Below are 16,895 nucleotides of genomic sequence, written 5' to 3'. Positions count from 1 at the left end.
TTCTGCCTTTCTCTTGAAATCGAGCCATCGCAGAAGCAGTTGCAGGCCAGATGGGGGAGGCAAAACTCCCCTTCACTGCACCACCCAGGTGAGCTCTGGTGCATGTGTCCCCTCCCACCCCCCCTCAAGCTCCTGGGACCTACAGTGCAGGCAGCCTCCTCCACATCCTATTTTTCTGTCTATCTGCCTGGCCACAGCACAGCCCTCCTGAGCCTGCTCAGTGGCTGAGTGCATGCTTGTACACACAAAAATAAAGTGAGCGCAGCCTCACAAAAACCTACGCATCTCTGATTTAGGCTGTAAGATGCAGCTCTACACTGCCTTCTCCCTGACTTCAGACTAACCCAGCTAAGACCTGTCTCTAAATCACAAACTGTGCATTAGTGCCACAAACTGCAGTTACACAGTCTCATATGTGCCATTTAGGTGGGTAAAATGAACTAGGATTTATCACTACAAGCAGTTATTTTCTCCCAGTCTAGTCTACCATCATTCTTCACTGTTTCAGTACACGCTATTCTAAAGCCATCTTTTTTTCAGGCCCCCGCTTTTTGTATCTTTATTTTCAGCTTCTTTTTCCTCCTTTCTAGATCACTGCCCCAATCACTCTTATCCTTCTTACTTTCCCCCTTCCACCTCCTTTCATTCTCTTTCCTTCTGTGTTCGTACATCTAATTTAGATCCTCTGGAAAATCTGACTGTTCCACTCCACCTTACAAGATTTAGGCTTAACCACATGAAATTCTGATCCATATTATACAGGCTTGCTTGGACTTGGGGTAGAAGAGCTTGGTTATATGGAAGGAGAAGAAACAGGAAATAGATACAGAACTGACACGCTTCTATGAAGGGCATTAGGGAAATAAACAATGAAGGTTTCCTATTAAATACAGAAGATGGAGGGGGAAGGAGGGAACATGAGATGTTTCTACTGTGATGCAGCTATAAAGGAGGCACCATCATGGCCAAGACAAGTGTTAACACAAAGGTATTATGTCCCAGGGCATACAGAACATGGTCAGTAAGCACCATGCAAACATGCATCAGTCCGTTCATGTATGGCAGGAACACCTTGAATCAGGACGTCCCTCAGGCTGAAATATTTTTAACATCATTGTCTGAACAGGTCTGGCTCTCTTCCATTTTCTTTTCCTTTTATTTCTGACCTGGATTTCTTTATATATAAATTGGATTTCCCCCCCTTTACTATAACTCTGTCATCCACTTTCGCAAGCCCACACATGAAGTAGTACTATCAGAGGTGAGCTGCTGGCTGATATTAAGCAAAATGAACTGGTCACCACCCCTCTTCTCCTCCAATCGCTACAGCTTCAGAGTTTGTGCTTTGCCACTAGTCTGCTAGTTCCAAGAAATCTTATAACATGCAGAGAAGTCTGTCTTGAGTTTGCTATGGAGAACTGATATCCTAGTTCTCCTTTCCAGTTTTGTTGGGATTACACAGTCACAGCAGCATTTGACCCCGATTTCTTTACGCTCTTAGCTAACCTCTGTAATATTTTACAGTGTGTAATACGTAAATTCTTTTCTGGGTAATAATTCATGCATAATAGTAAGTATTCACTGGATCTCACAGAGCACTGGCCAGATAAGTTTATCTGAGCATAACTTTAATCTCCTTTCTGCAATACATATATCTCTGCACTATTTAATGTCCATGCCATCTATGTGTTGATTCTGGAATGAATGAATGAATGAAAGGTCAGACAAAAAAGCACAAAATATATTTGCATAGGGGGATGCTCAAAAGGAAAGTCCTGTCACGGCCACCTCAATTGCATCTTTTTGCTCTTAAGTGCAGTTTTGCCATGAAAGGACGTGATGTCACCCAAGGATTTTTCCACGGACCTCAGCTGTAACATATCTCTACTATGTCAGGGTACTTACCTTAGGGATGAACTTTGTACTTAAGACGCAAGTTTAATTTTACAAAGGTGAAGAAATAATTGCAGGAGCTATGACTCAGTTTCCAGCTGCCTGCACACATGATATGTTCAGGTGAGGAAAGTGGAACAAGTTCAGTTGTATATAACCTGTAGGTCTCAAAACTGATAAGCATAAATCAAGGGGGGGTCTATGGGCATAATACAGAACCATATGTAGTACTGGTAATGGAGGTGACATGGAAATACATATTTAGAGAGAGAAGAGAGTCACAGTTTGTCACTGCAGTGCTATGCTGTCCTCATGATTTAGTTTAATCACATTAAATATGACATGACCTGGAGACAACCACTTCCACTTTGCATTTCCTAGGGCTATTGGTAAGACTTTAACAGAAAGATGCTTATTTTTGACAAAAAACTTTTGTAGAGTTTCAATTTTAACTTGAAAAATCAGTAAATTGATTTTTGAATTTACTAAGTCCTATTAACTAGTCTGATTTTTTAAATAAGGACTGATGATTAAAAGCATTGCATTCATCCCTGATCGATTCATAGATGGCATGGACATTAAATGCTGCAGGGATGAAAATGTCAATGATGAAAATTAACTGTAAGCATAAAGTCTTGTAGTAAATTTTATTAGAGAAATAACATTATAACATTAATATTTTTATGTAGCTGATATAATATACTACAGATTTCCAAAGTAATTTAGTTCCAGACCCAGATTGGTACATTGTACGCTTTACATAGGACCCAACCTGACTTTAAGTACTTATGTGCAACTCCAGATCCAGCAGACACAAAGCTTATTAGGCTTCTTTCATTCAGCACCTCTGCAAAGATCCCTAGGCACCTAAATTTAGGTTTCTATACACAGCTAGAACAGCCCCAGGCTGAGCCAAATTCCCACCATGCTCTGTTATGATCCACAATGGGGATGGGACTCCACCTAAGATCCTAGAGAGGCCCAATCTTGTTAGACACTGTCAGAGTATACCTAACACACACTGACAGCACTAGCTTCAGTAGAAAGTGCAGCGATTTATCTTTTTTTATAACCGGTTAGTGGTTAAAGCACTCACTCAGGAAGTGGGAGACTGGGATTATAGGCCATCCAGTTACAGGACCAGAAGATGAAGAAGCAAGAACTGTTTATTCATTTTAGATTAAACTAGTGGTTCTAGACCTTTATTTAGACTTGAGGCATCTTGCATTAGATTCAAGGTACCTGCTAGAATGTGTCAGCTCCTAGCTTTCACTTGTTTTTTGACTATGGAAAAATATTAGAACAATTGTTCTGTTGCAAATAATTTAGAAAGACCACAATGGGTCAGAATGTTTTTAACATTGTGGATTCTTGTTTGAAACCTCTCGGTTCATCTTGTGAATCGTGTGTAGGAGTTTGCTCCTGAGGGCACCCTTAAAAGAATATAACAACCTCCTGGTTGAATCATTGCATTAGACAATCTTTGGATAAAATAAAAAAAATATTCCTGAAAACAGGGATCAGACTTCAGAATTCCTCCTTCTTCACTGAATGGCCTCATCTTCATTGAGCCATAGCATCAGGCTCCCTCCCGTTCACCTCCTTCTGCTCCCATGACTGCTGAGATATCCCGGGCTTGTTTTAATAGGGCGGGAAGGGAGGAAAAAGGGGAGCAATGGGAGCTTTGAGCCACACTAGGACCTGGTGGTTAGGGTCCTTTCTTGGAGGTAGGGGATGTGCATTTGTATCCTTCAGGCTAAGGAAGGCCTACAACTTAAGTTTCCCCACACTCAGTACAAGTGCTTCAATCACTAAGCAATTATTCAAAATGTGGGCATCCTCCCCAGCTACTAGACAACTACCCTCAGTAGAGGTCTGTACATGCTAGAACCCAAGGCACTAGAGACATCTAAATATGCAACCTTGACTCAAGCACTATGCTCAACATACCCATGTGCTTTGCGTTTCCTACTGAATATTGTACATGGCTTAGCATAGGCAGTGCAAGTTAATTAACTCTCCCCATGTAGGCATTCCTGACACCTACCCCCATCTATTTGGGGCACCCTCTTGGGCAAAGTGTCTATGAGGCTGATCTCGTTCTGGTTCTAAATTGATATTTATCATGGTACTGCTACCATTCTCCCACCTCCCCCACCCCAAGGCCTACAGCTCATGAGACAGATCTGGCCCACAAGGGAGCCTTGGCAGAATTCCAACTGTAAGGGCAGAGGCTGGCAGTAGCACCAGCCACCTAAGACCCAAACTGGGTTATTTCAGCCCACCACTCAAACACACTGTGAATCTCTGCTTTAATCTAATTTCACTTCCCTTCCCCACCCCGATTGGCTCCATTCCTCTTTTTAGATCATTCTCTCATTCCTACTTCTCATCTCAAAGCTTCAAATCTACCTCACTTCTTCCTTCTAATCTTCTATTTATATAATTCGCCCTCATTATTTTCCATATCTATTTTTTTTCTTATCTTTTGCTGTTCCCTTTTTCTGTCTCTTCACAATCTTCCCCTGGCCTACCTTGAAAATGCAAGGATCAGTACTTGTACCCATTCATCTTTTACCTTATACTGTCTTCCACTTGCAGGTCTTTCTGTAAGTCCCCCCCTCCTGCACTGCTGTGTTTTTGCTTAAAGTTGTTTAAAGACTATTAAGACCACGTAGAAACCATATGGACACAGGGGTGCATCTACACATGCAATTAATGTGACTGAATATACTCCACTCAGTTTGAGCCAGAGTAAACTAATCCCAATGTCACTGTCTACATGTGTTTAAGCATGGTAATTTACTGGGCTGCTGGATACCACTTGCATCTGACAGGACTATCCAGTAGTGCAGTGAATTAGTCTGCTGCCCCTGCCAAGTTTTGCACATGTGTAAACAGTGATGCTTTATTGCACAGCAAATTAATCTACTGCACAGTAAAGCATATTGTGCAGATGTACTCAGGGGTTCCAAATGACTGCTTACTAGCTAAATTAAAACTTAAATGTTTACTATTAGCAGGGATCCTGGTTTTCTCCAATTAAAAAATCCACAATTTTTGGATTAAAAAAAAAGTAACCCAAACCCCACATTTTCCCATGATTAAAATGAAACAACGCTATATAACTATCAATTATTGGTGTTTCATTTTAATCATGGAAAAATGTGGATTTTGGGTTACTTTTTTTAAACCAAAAATTGGGGAATTTATTTTATCAGAGAAAACCAGGATCCCTGGCTATTAGGTTCTAGTGCTACTGAAGATAAGAAGTCCCACCAGATAGCTCCCACTCATCCATCATTCCCTACTTTAAGCCTTTCACCCTTGGTGAAACCATATGGTAGCATGAACTGATTTAGAAATAAGGTCATTCTAATCCAGGAGTGGGCCAGATGCGGCCCGCCAGGCCATTCTGTCCGGTCTGCGGAGCCCCAGATTAATATTAATCTGCCCTGGGCTGCCTGTCATAAGGCCCCCGATGGCTTGCCAAAACTCAGTAAGCGGCCTTCTGCCCAAAATAATTGCCTGCCTCTGCTCTAATCTGACTCAACAAGGGAGAAGGGGTTCATTAATAATTCCAAAGTTACAATATAATCAAACAGCCACATAAGAATTGTGGGTGATTTCTGGAAGTACTAGCAACTCCATATGATCAAAACATCACTGCTGTGAAATGAAGAAAATAATCCTGACATTTTATTCACATTTCAGAATGTTTATATTTTTCAGTTCTTGAAATACAGTAATTTATGAAATTTCTGAAGTCATCTATTAATTACGTAAGATGCTAATGGAAAACCAATTATAGATCTACATAATTAAAAAGAAAGACATCAGACATGACTGGTGTGCCCCAAGTTAATTGCTGAATAAAAATTTTCTAACACTTGGTACAAAAGATAGCATCTAACAAATTTCCTGTCAGTATAATTTTTACATTTGTGAATCCATGGTGTTCTAGTAAACTTTGGTATTCAGATCCACTTCTCTCCTTTCCCTCTGTCTGCACAAGCATGTTTAAAGACTGCAGTAAAGCCGTGCTTCTGTTTTTCTTCTCATCATCCAACACCACTTCAGACAGCAGAAGACCACAGCCTAATTTAAAACAAAAGATGCCAGAATTCTAGTCTGTGATTAGATTGAAAAGAATTGCAGATACCATGAAAAAATGTAAAAGGTACAATACTAGTAGCTTTTTCAATTATTCACTCACAATTTTCTAGACCAAACAACTATACGCAATCAAGCTATTACATACGTTAATCCCTTTAAAAATGACATCTCCTCAATATCAAGGGGGTAAATATAGCTGGTTATTAAATCACATTTGAATCTCTCTCCTCTCCTAAGGCAGACATGTGCTGGACCTGAAGTGAAGGTTGTGAGAAAAAACAGAAGTCACACTTGTTCCTATTTTCTCTGAAACAGCCATTACTTAATTTTTACACTGTAGTAGTTAGTGTCTAAAAGACAAAATGGATGGAGGGAAGTATTTTGCTAGGTAGCGTACATACAGAAAATAACTGTTCAATAGAGGCCCTCTCCACTTTTGCTGTGGGGATCAGGCTCATTGTGCTAAGCAAAGATCCTTAAAAAAATCCCCAATTTTCTGATTTTAAAAATGAAACACCACTATATATATATTAGCAATGTTTCATTTCGATCATGGAAAAATGTAGATTTGGGTTACTTCTTTTAATCTGAAACTTGGGGATTTTTTTTAAAATAAAAGAAAACCAGGATCCCTGGTGCTGAGCCAATGGTTCTCAACCTTTTTTGTACCAGGACCTACTTGTCAACATTGATGGCCAGTCCAAACCCAGTACCCCTCACTCACAACCCACTCCCCCACCCCCCAGGCCACCAGTGTGTAGGGGAGGAAGGGGAGGCCCATGGGGCCCCCAAGTAGCCCCTCAAAGGCTGGAGTTCTGGCAGGCTGCAAGGGAAAAGCCACGGTTTCCCACATTTTTCTCTTTTAAAAGAGAATCCATTTTTACAGTGTGTTTGTGATCCTTTCATATACTCTTTCATATACTCTTTGGGTCATGACCAGGGATCCGGGTTTTCTCTGATAAAAAAAAATCCCCAATTTTCGGATTAAAAAAGTAACCCCAAATCCACATTTTTCTATTATTAAAATGAAACACTACTAATATCTATATCTATGTTAGTGGTTTCATTTTAATCATGGAAAAATGAGAGATTGGTCAGATTGGTATAGACTGGGGGGTTTTGCCTTTCTCTGTGGCAAACGGCTTGGTCCTCTTCCTGGGATCCCCTGAACACATTCTAACAACCTTTATAGCAGAGCCCCTCCTTTACTTCTTTGAGTCTTGTCTTGTTCCAGGACTGACTGTGTAGTTTTGCTAATAGGTTAGATGATGGATTCATCTAGGATGATCCTGCCTCAGGCAGGGTGTTGGACTAGATGACCTCTTGAGGTCCCTTCCAGCCCTACTTGTTTATGATTCTATGAGAGTATTTATTTGACCACATAGCCTGTATGGCTAAGAGACAATGTATGAGAAATCTTTTTCCTCATATCACAATTTCTCTTTGCCTCACTGGCCAAATTCAAAATTGCTGCTTCTGATCACATAGGTTAGATTATCATTGCTAAACAACTGAGCTTGCTTTGACTTAAAACAGCTGAAGCAACAACCTGGACAGGAAGACATGAACAGAAAATAAACTAAATGTGCTAGGGGGAATAACTTCAAACAACAGGGACACGGAAATGCCATCCATAAAACCTTGACAAAATATAGTCAAGAAATAAATACACTGCCACCCTGGGTATGATGCCCGTATGTGGCAAAAGCTGCACGTGGAAGGGGAGATTTATAGTTAAGGATACTTTTATAATAAAAATGAAGTTCTTCTTTGGTGTTGGCTATGCAGGAAGTAAACCAGATCCTCATAATGCTCTCTTCTAGTCTTAACATCTATTAACCCAGATTGTCATGGCTTGAAGGCAGTAAATCTTTCAGGCAGTGTGCAGAAACACATGTATAGGATAGTGGCAAAAATGAATTTTAAGTTTTCACAGCTGACAAAAACAGCATACATTTTGAATGCATTAAGATAAAAACGTGCAGTGCATCCATTTACTATACAGAGAGAAAGAACACAAAAAGAGTGATATTGAACAAAATATATGATGTCTCAAGTAAAAGAGGATGATGACCTATGTGTCGGTACCACTTCAGATCTTCTTACTAAGAACAGCAGCTAATAGTGGTATCAATTTCAACCCAATTTGTTTTAAATTTGGTCACTCAGGAAAATGAACATGGTAACCATCATCTCCTTGCTACCTCAACCAGACTAAATTTGGACTCATGGGCTGTGTCCAGATAAGCATGGATGTGTTTCTCCAGGAATGAGTAGCAGTAGCACACCTTGTGCCACTACCGTGTATCCCCCAGGAACGCCTGTGCATGTGGCAGGTTAGCCTGGGTGGGGTAAGGGAGGCTGGGGCCAGCAATTTTACTGGGGGCTTCCTGGGGCTGCAGCCGTGGCAGGAAGCCTGGCTGGCAGCCAGAGCATGGCTCTGGCCAGCCAGGCTCCAATTTTGGATGGCATGCCGCTGATGCCACATGCGGTTTTTTGACCCCAGGATCTCCCAGGGCCAAACCCTCCTCCTCCATGCTGCAAGGTAGCAAGCAGTGCAGGGAACGCCTGCATGTACAGTCTGTGGCACCACATACCGTACGTCTGAGCTTGTCTGGACGCAGCCCTGAAGGTTTTTTATTTTTGGCTCCAAGCAGCTGGAGTCCTCTGACAAGAAAGAACGATACAGTAGCTTTGTAGTGTTGTTCCTATCAACTACTCTAAGTCCTATCATCAACTGTAACAAGGGAAAACTACCACTAAATTCAGTGGTAGTAGGTTTTGGTTGATCAACACTTTGGTTTGGGGATGTCAGTGTTTCTTGGTAGGGAGGGTTTGGACATGAAAGGACAGGCCTTCCTGGGCAGAATATATTAACTCTTTTCCCAGAAACGAAGTCTTCAGTTCTACCCTTAATGCTAAATAAGGCAACTGGATGTTGGAAAACACTAGGGAGAAGCAACCTATGGCATCAAGGTGATGGTAAGGGAGTCCAGAAACTTCTCTGCTGCTCATCCAGCCCAAGAATCAGGTAACAAATCCAAAGTTGAAGTGGAGGCCAAGAAAAGGGAGGTTAACCATTAGACCACCCTTCCTAAACTCTGACACTGGTCAACTGATACTGAGATATCCATCACCACAACCCCTTTGGTCTCCTTGATAGAGAAAATATTTCACTTCTGCAGTGGAATCAGTATGTATAATTCAGTAGAAAAGTGGAAACCGAAAAGAAGACGACATTATACTATCACTTCAATCACACTTCACTCCCTCATAGTCTTTCCAATTTCCCTGTCTCTATCCCTTACTTTAATCTTATTGTTTTGCCGATCTCTTCCACCTTTTGCACTGATCCCTTTGGTGTCTCAGCCACAAGGAAATATTAACCCATTTTTCAGCACTGTATTTCTTCTATGCTGTTTATAAAAGATAATGGTAACTCATCCCACACTCCAAAGTGAAATTCAGACAAATGAGCTGAATTCAGATGAACATACACATGAGATCACATATACAGTTACATTCATGTCAATGGGTGAATTGCATCATATCAACACAGGTATTCTTCAGTCCCATAAAGCAATTTACCAAAACAGCAAGAAGAGAATAAGCAGGCTTTATTGCTGGTATCAGTTCAGACATGTTTTTCCCCCCCAACATAATCCCTCATTACAGGCAATTAAAGTCTTCCTCATCGTGAATGTCCCCAAATTATCCATGAATATAATCACTGTTCAGACAGCTTTTTCACAATAGAAGACAACACTAAGACCTAGTCATTATATCAGCAGTGAACAGACACAAAGTTCTGTCTAGGAAGCTGCATATTTATGTCTGCAATTTGTGACAGACCATCTGTCTAACTTCTCCCCAGTTTGGGATACTTAAACTGATCATACAGTCCTGCCCCTAACTGCTTTTACCATGCCTAATTTTGAATCTGTTGTGCACATCGTAATTCCAGGAATTCATTAGGAATCTTGGGTGCAGACTGGGATTATGAAAAGCAAGTGAAAACATTAGTAATGTCCTTTCCCACTCTGCTTTCTGAAAGGCAGCAGTGCATCTTTTGTGCTTGTCAGCAAATATCCCTTGTAACAGTGTGAGCACGCTCTGACAATACAGACATCACCCGCAGTGCAAAACGTATTTTCCTGCAACCCTCATTAGCCACCCTTTGTCAGACATTCAAAAGTAGTTAGTGAAAATTATTTCATATGTGCCAGTTGACATAGAAATCCACTTGTTACAATGGCATTGTGTCTTTGCTAAAATGGATGCTTCCAAGGTAAGTTCTCTATTTTTTAAAAAAAACTTAGTATTGATGCTCTTCTAATGTAAATACTTAATCTCAATAAGTGAGTATGCAATACTCAGAGGGTTCTGATTTAGGTATCTGACAGTAACAGTATTACAATCCTGGTGTTTGCCTGCATCAGCAATATGCTGTATTTAAACACAATTAAACTTCTTTTTGTTGCAAGAATAACACTTGAAACTTGTTGGTATGATGCCTTTACTGGAATGAATCCTATTTAAATTTATACCAGTTAGAAGACAGAAATAAGAATTTTTTGTACTAGAGAGAAAGGAGTTTTAGACTTGTCTAGTAGCTAGACATTTTGAAAGAGGTCACTTGGTCTTTGAAATGCAATGCTTGCACTGCTTAGACAAGCCTTGCAAAATTTGACTCATTTACTGCTAACGGTGAATAAAGATTCTTATGTGGAAGAGACTGCTTGGTACAGTGGTGGCCAACTTTTTGGCAGGAATGCCACAAATGAACTCTGCACCCTCTAAGGGTCTCACCATGATCCCTTTCCCCTGACTGCTCTTTCTGCCTCCTGCCCTGTACTACATGCCCAATCTGCTGCTCTGCTTTTCTTTTTTGCCCCATTTGCTGGTGCCCTGTCTGCCTGCCGTAGGCCACACATGTGGCAGGCTGGCCATGCCTGGAGTAGTACAACGTGACAAGTTTTTACAATGATTTTGCATGGCTGTACTACAGATTGTAGTATGACCCCTATTGATAAGGCTGACTCACCAGCTCACCTTTGCCCTGCTCAGTGCTCAATGAGCAAAGTAACTAAGTTACTGACAGGCATTTATGGTACAAGATTAACTTGAAAAGACAAACTCTGCCAGACAAATCTATGTAATTGTTGCCCTTGTTCATAGAATCTTTAACAGCTGCTGAGCTTGACTGTTTAGAGCAGGCAGAGCCTCCCTTTCATCCTGGCTGAGTGGGGATATTGCTATGGAAATCTGCTGCAGCAAGGTCTGAAGTTGACTATTGTCTTAGGCGAAGCAATATTTGAGAGGAATGATTCCGGCTCTCAGTTTGAGAATGCGTGTGTTGGACAATTCACTTCTAGAATTTATGAAATTGCGATTTCTAGAGAACTGCAAATCTTCAGTCAACAAGAAACTAGTGACTTGACAGTTGTGTGGATTTTTCAAAAGTACCACAATGCCCAAGGAGCAGGTGCACAGAATATTAAGACCCATCTCAAAATACCACCCTTTGTTTTGTTTTTATTTTCATCTGCAAAAAAGACATGCATCTCAGGGTTAAATCTCCCTCTTCTACTTCTGATCCAAACAGCAAAGGAAATTAAGGGCGGGGAAAAGATCACCAACACTTCAACACCCCCAAATTTCCATTGCTGGTAAAGTTGTTTCAAAACACTGTTTTTGTGAAAACAAACAAAATGGCTGATAGCAACTAAATATGCTGCTTAGTGAGAGAGAAAACTTCCTTTAGTTTTAAACAATTTTCCAGAGGACTGCAGCCAAAAAGTGGGCTTACAGTTCACATAGACATATCCAGGCTAACTTGAGTTTTTACAGCAATGTAGTTGCTGCAGCAGCAGAGAACTCACCTAGGCTGCAAAACCCACCCACACAGCTGGGCAATTACACAATGCTGAGCTCTGTGCTGCTGGAGCTACACAGTTGTCAGTTTATACTACAGGCTGCATTTCTGGATGGGATACAGACATATCACAGACCATGAGAAATTTCATACAAAGTTCTTGACATAGTAGGCAGTTGGCAAAACAAAGCATACTAGCAGATAGTTAATACATGTTGTCTAAATTATCAAAGCTTGGTACCTCAGTTATTTGTAGCATAAAAAAAACTAATGTGAAGAAAGTTTTCTGAAACCCAGAATAGTGTCTAGAAAGTTTCCTGTGATCTTTATTTGTACACTGGTGAAGCCATATTTTTCCAACAACTGCTTATATTCAGAGGCACTTCTCTGCTTGCCTTCAGTCATACTGAGGGACTGCAGTACAGCTCTAGGAGGGTATATCTTCTCTTTGTTGAGAACAATTTCTGCCACTAGCAAGGCATTTCCTGCATTTCCAAAACAACCAGAAATGGTTCAATAAGATATACTAGTCTTCAAAACATCAACAATGTCATTTCAAACACTTATAAACAGCAGGAAGTGTTCCTAATGTTGATGGGTTTTACCTACAAACTTTTAGAGGACATTTTCTTCCCATTTAAAGAAACTCTACCAGGGTGAGAAGAGACTTATTTTGTTGTTGAAAAAGGGGGATTGTGGAGCATTATCTCAGCCAAACCCTTCAGATTACCTCCTGATTTTGTGCCTGATGTTTAGTCTAATTTTTACAGGAAGCAAGCTATTTCTTATTCATTTGTCACAGACTGGTTTGAGCCAAGAAATTTATTCCAACATGGTCTTGCAGGACTGTCTTGAGGTATTCTGCATGGTCCAGATAAACACCTACTTCACAGGAAAGTGTTCAAGCCACTAGAGAGCCACACTTCCTTTTAGGATACAGAATTAATATAGCATGCTAGATGGTTTGGCCATGAGCAAGCATTCATTTCTAGTGGTAGAAATTTTGGAGAACTATCCCCCCAGAAGAAGTAATGTTTCTGGGAGAAGGAGTAGTATAGGTGCTCAGTCTGCAACTGCCCTCTCTTCCCTGCTTCTTGTACCTTTCCCAGACTGGGGTGATCCCGGTCTGGGGAAGGCATGAGAAACAGTGGCTCCTTTACTCCTCCTGTTCGTGAAAGAATGAAGCAGAGAAGAAAGCTCCCTGCACTTCCCTAAACGGGACACCCACCACTCCATGACCCTCTGGTAGAACAGTAAGGTAGGGCAGTAGGGCAAATCCCTTCCCCCACCCAATCCTCATCTCATTAGTCCCCTGCATTTTCTCCAAACTGGGGTGACCCCGGTCTGAGGAAGGCAGAGAAACCTTTCCCTGTTGCTCGACTCCTGGCAGGATCATGAGGTGGCATGCAGTAGCTGCTCCCCACACCTTCCCCAGACAAGGTTACACCAGTCTCAGGAAGGCACGGGGACCATTTCCATGGTGCTCAACTCCCCAGGGAGAAGTCTAGTGTCAGGGGAATTCTTTCCTGTGGTAGAAACTCCCCCATAGGAGAAATCTTTATTACTGAGAGAGGGAGATCTTTCTTCCGCAGAAGGCATTTTTCCCCAAAGGAAAAACTTGATGAATGCCTGTACACTTACGTTTCTACATGAAGCACAACAATTTTCCCAATAGAAATGAAATACCTCTACATGGCTCATTTTATGGTTGTACTCTTTATTATCTTTAAAAGATCTTCTATGCCATGCATGGGATATTACAGTGCACAGGGGAGGTTCATACATTGTGTTTTATATATAAAAGAGGTACTTTTATATACAGTGTTTTTATATATAAAAGAGGTGCCGTGGCTTAGTTGGTTAAAGCACCTGTCTAGTAAACAGGAGACCCTGGGTTCAAATTCCAGCGGTGCCTTGAGGATTAATTTCATTAGCACCCAGAATGACAGGCACTTTGTACATTCAGAGGACAAGCAGTCTCTGCCTGAAGATTTCACAAAAGTCCAAGTTTTCTAAAAGTTTATGCATATGTTTTAATTGAAGGAGCGTAACTAATTGCATCTGTTCAAAAAACATTCGCTCTTATGCACAGGGAAAAAAATGCACAAGCTTTAGTGTTTGCAGTTATGGTCTAAGGCACTTAGCACCATACTAAAATTTCTGGGATAGGGATACAATCAAAAACAGATATATTTATATATCAACTTATAAAGCTATACAGAAACAAGTGCATCATTTGTATAATGCATGCACTGAAGGCTTTTTGTTTCTTTGTCTGTTAATGTTGTGCCATTATGATATGCATGAAGGCTTCTGTTTTAGGATAGAGAAGAGAAAGTTGACAGATTCAAGCATCTTTAATTGGCAAGTGTCATAAAAGTTCTTAAAAAAATTTCAGGGTATTAAATATCCTATAACCTTAAAACATCTCACAATATGAAAAAAATTCTTACCTGGTTTGCAAGCAGCCGATATTTTGCTTAACAGCATGTGAATCTTTTCATCAGTCCAGTCGTGTAGAATGCGGGAAAGAATATACAGATCTGCTTCTGGAAAATTATCTTTGAAGAAGTCACCTGTTAAAATATGTATTTGGTAGGTACAATTCTACAATGCACACTGAAAACTGTTCAGAGAAAAAATTGTGTATAGTAAGAACTCTGTGTACAGAGTGAGTGTTAAGATAGCTTAGGATCAGTTTAGTTTCAGTGCATATGGGCTATGGACTTCCTGCTCTGTTTAGCAAGTCCATGGACAATTTTAGAGACAGAAAGCAATCTTAGTTTGCATTTATTTTATATAATAAAAGTAGACCCAATGGAGGTGATAGACATGGTTCTCTGAATGATTGAGGAGAACAGCAATCTACATTTTGGGAAGCTCAGAATTGGTAAAATCAAGGTTACAAGGACAAGTTGTCATGAATAAAGACTTCAGTGGAGGTAAACTAAAGGAAATGGAATATATAGAAGATATTCTGATTTTCAGTTATAGAAAACAGATTCATTAACATGAATAATTTATGGACTCCTAAGTCAAGAAGAAAGGTGGCATTTACTTAACAATACTCTTGTCATCACCTAGTTAATTCTGCAAATAGGGAGTGCCTGGTCAAGTATCCCAGTGAAGCCCCACTAGTATTACTTAATTCATCCACGTTCCCTACTCACAGCCTACTTTTTTCTTCCGCTTAAACATAAGGCAGAGTCCTCTATGATATCTTTACTTGTACCAAGGTGTAGGCTCTACCTACCCTACTGTGGGAGTCAGCCAGGGTGACTTATGCTGCAGTGCCCTATGACTGGAAATATCAAAGTCCAGTAATTGCACTTACCGGATGTGAATGTCACTGGAGCTGTATGCTGTCTGACAGGTTGAAAGTGAGAGACATTTGCAATGACTTCTGGAAGGTCAAACACAGTCACCTTGAGGTTTGGGTATTTTTGAACCAATTCATTAGCCAAAGCTCCAGTACAACCTGTGGAAATTAAAAACAAATTAAGGAAAAAAACACACAAACAAATAAACAAAATATCCCCCTTGTATTAGTAGGCAGTTTAAAGCTTATATTGTTCTTTACTACAATTTTGTAGGGGAAAGAAGGCAGGTGATAGTCTAAGGGACACAGCACTGTCATAAGATTTGGGTTTTACCTTTTACTTTACCACTGACATACTGGGTGACTGGACAAGTCAAATCATTTAGCTTCTCAATATTCCACTTTCCTTTTTCAGAAATAGAGATAACGGCACTTGCCCCGTTGACAATCTACACATGAAAAGAGCTATACAAAAAAACCATTCATTATTATGGTTTTTACAAGGGCATTTGACAAGTGGAATGTGACATGTGCTATCCTTAAGATGCAAAGAGTAGGGTCTCCAGCCTTTACTGCAGAAGTCCACTGGTAAAAGCAGCTCTAGCCTTGCTGTTTGTGTGTTTACCCCTCTGAAGTGCTGGGACATTGATAGGAACAGCATTCCTTCTTATGCTGCCATCTACAGGGCTCTGAAGTAATATGCCCCAGAGAACGTCTGGTGCCCAATTTGATGCCTTTATGGACTGGAATTGGTACATCCTAGTTCTGAGCTATGGAAAAAAAATCAACACAAAAAACAAACGCCATGCAAGTGTGATGGACATCTTATTTTGTTCAATTTGTAATTTTACTCACTGAAAGCCTGAAATCTTTTAAAAATTCAGTGGACATTTGAAATTTGTTCCATTTAAGTCTAGGACTTCCACAGTGCTTTCCAGCAGTAGGTCTCTAAGTTCCTTATGCAAGCAACTGAACACTTTGCAGATTACAGAGGTCAAGACTTTTGGAGATGATTAACAATTTTAAGCATCTAACTCAAGACATTTTAAAGGGGCTTACTTCAAGAAAATACTAAGAAGAAAGCCATTGCAAAACATCAAGTTTGGCACTCAAAAATGTTGCATGATAAGTAAAATCACTGATCACTTCTGGAAAAAAATCTGAGCCTAAATGTTTTGTGACTATTCCAGAATAAGATTCCAGTGGTAGGTCTGAAAATGGAACTATCTGGTCCTTTAACTGCTGGAACATAATGTTACCCATTGGAAAACACTTTTTAGCTGTACTCAAAATTATTTTTAAAAAAATACTCAACTTCCATGTCAGCTTCATTCTAGCACATCTATTAAATTTTACAATACAATGCCAAGCTAATAACAACAGAAAACCTATCAGTTAGAGAAATCAATATTTTTAGAACTTAATTAAATAAAGAAAATGGAACTGTGATACAATTATTTTTCATTGGCATGTTGGTAAAACACTACCATAGGCTTACCTCCTAAATCACAGGCAGATCTAAACTGGGAAAGATCAAAAGCTGTCGCCACATCTTTTGCTGTCAATTTGGCAATACTGTGCATGGCTGCCATAAAACGTTGCTTAACTTCCATACTCTGGTAATAAGAGTCCTTAAAAAAAAAGTCAAAATTAAATAGATGCCTATCCAAAGCTGTAGGTGCTTCTTTATTT

General features: G+C 40.2%; 1 protein-coding gene and 1 non-coding gene across 4 annotated transcripts in view; one reads left to right on the top strand and one right to left on the bottom strand.

Annotated features, from left to right (window-relative positions):
* Window positions 1-5,570: 5,570 nt before the first annotated feature.
* ASMTL (acetylserotonin O-methyltransferase-like) overlaps window positions 5,571-16,895 on the bottom strand; it is a 57,031-nt gene continuing 45,706 nt past the window's right edge. For 2 of the 3 annotated variants that reach the window (XM_019529395.1, XM_019529397.1), the window contains exons 10-13: window positions 16,702-16,834; window positions 15,219-15,362; window positions 14,338-14,460; window positions 9,610-12,369 (exon numbers count right to left, since the gene is read on the bottom strand). In XM_019529395.1, the coding sequence (XP_019384940.1) occupies window positions 12,152-12,369; window positions 14,338-14,460; window positions 15,219-15,362; window positions 16,702-16,834 (618 nt within the window). In that variant the 3' untranslated portion in view covers window positions 9,610-12,151. Of the gene's footprint in view, window positions 5,992-9,609; window positions 12,370-14,337; window positions 14,461-15,218; window positions 15,363-16,701; window positions 16,835-16,895 lie in introns of those variants that run through there. The other variant, XM_019529396.1, reaches the window with a different exon arrangement.
* TRNAT-AGU lies at window positions 13,726-13,799 on the top strand. The gene has a single exon. It is a non-coding gene; the product is annotated as a tRNA-Thr (tRNA).

The sequence above is a fragment of the Crocodylus porosus genome, unplaced genomic scaffold, assembly GCF_001723895.1.
Source record: "Crocodylus porosus isolate Cpor-Errol unplaced genomic scaffold, CroPor_comp1, whole genome shotgun sequence".
NCBI lineage: Eukaryota > Metazoa > Chordata > Crocodylia > Crocodylidae > Crocodylus > Crocodylus porosus.
This window is presented reverse-complemented; position numbering and strand designations above follow the sequence as displayed.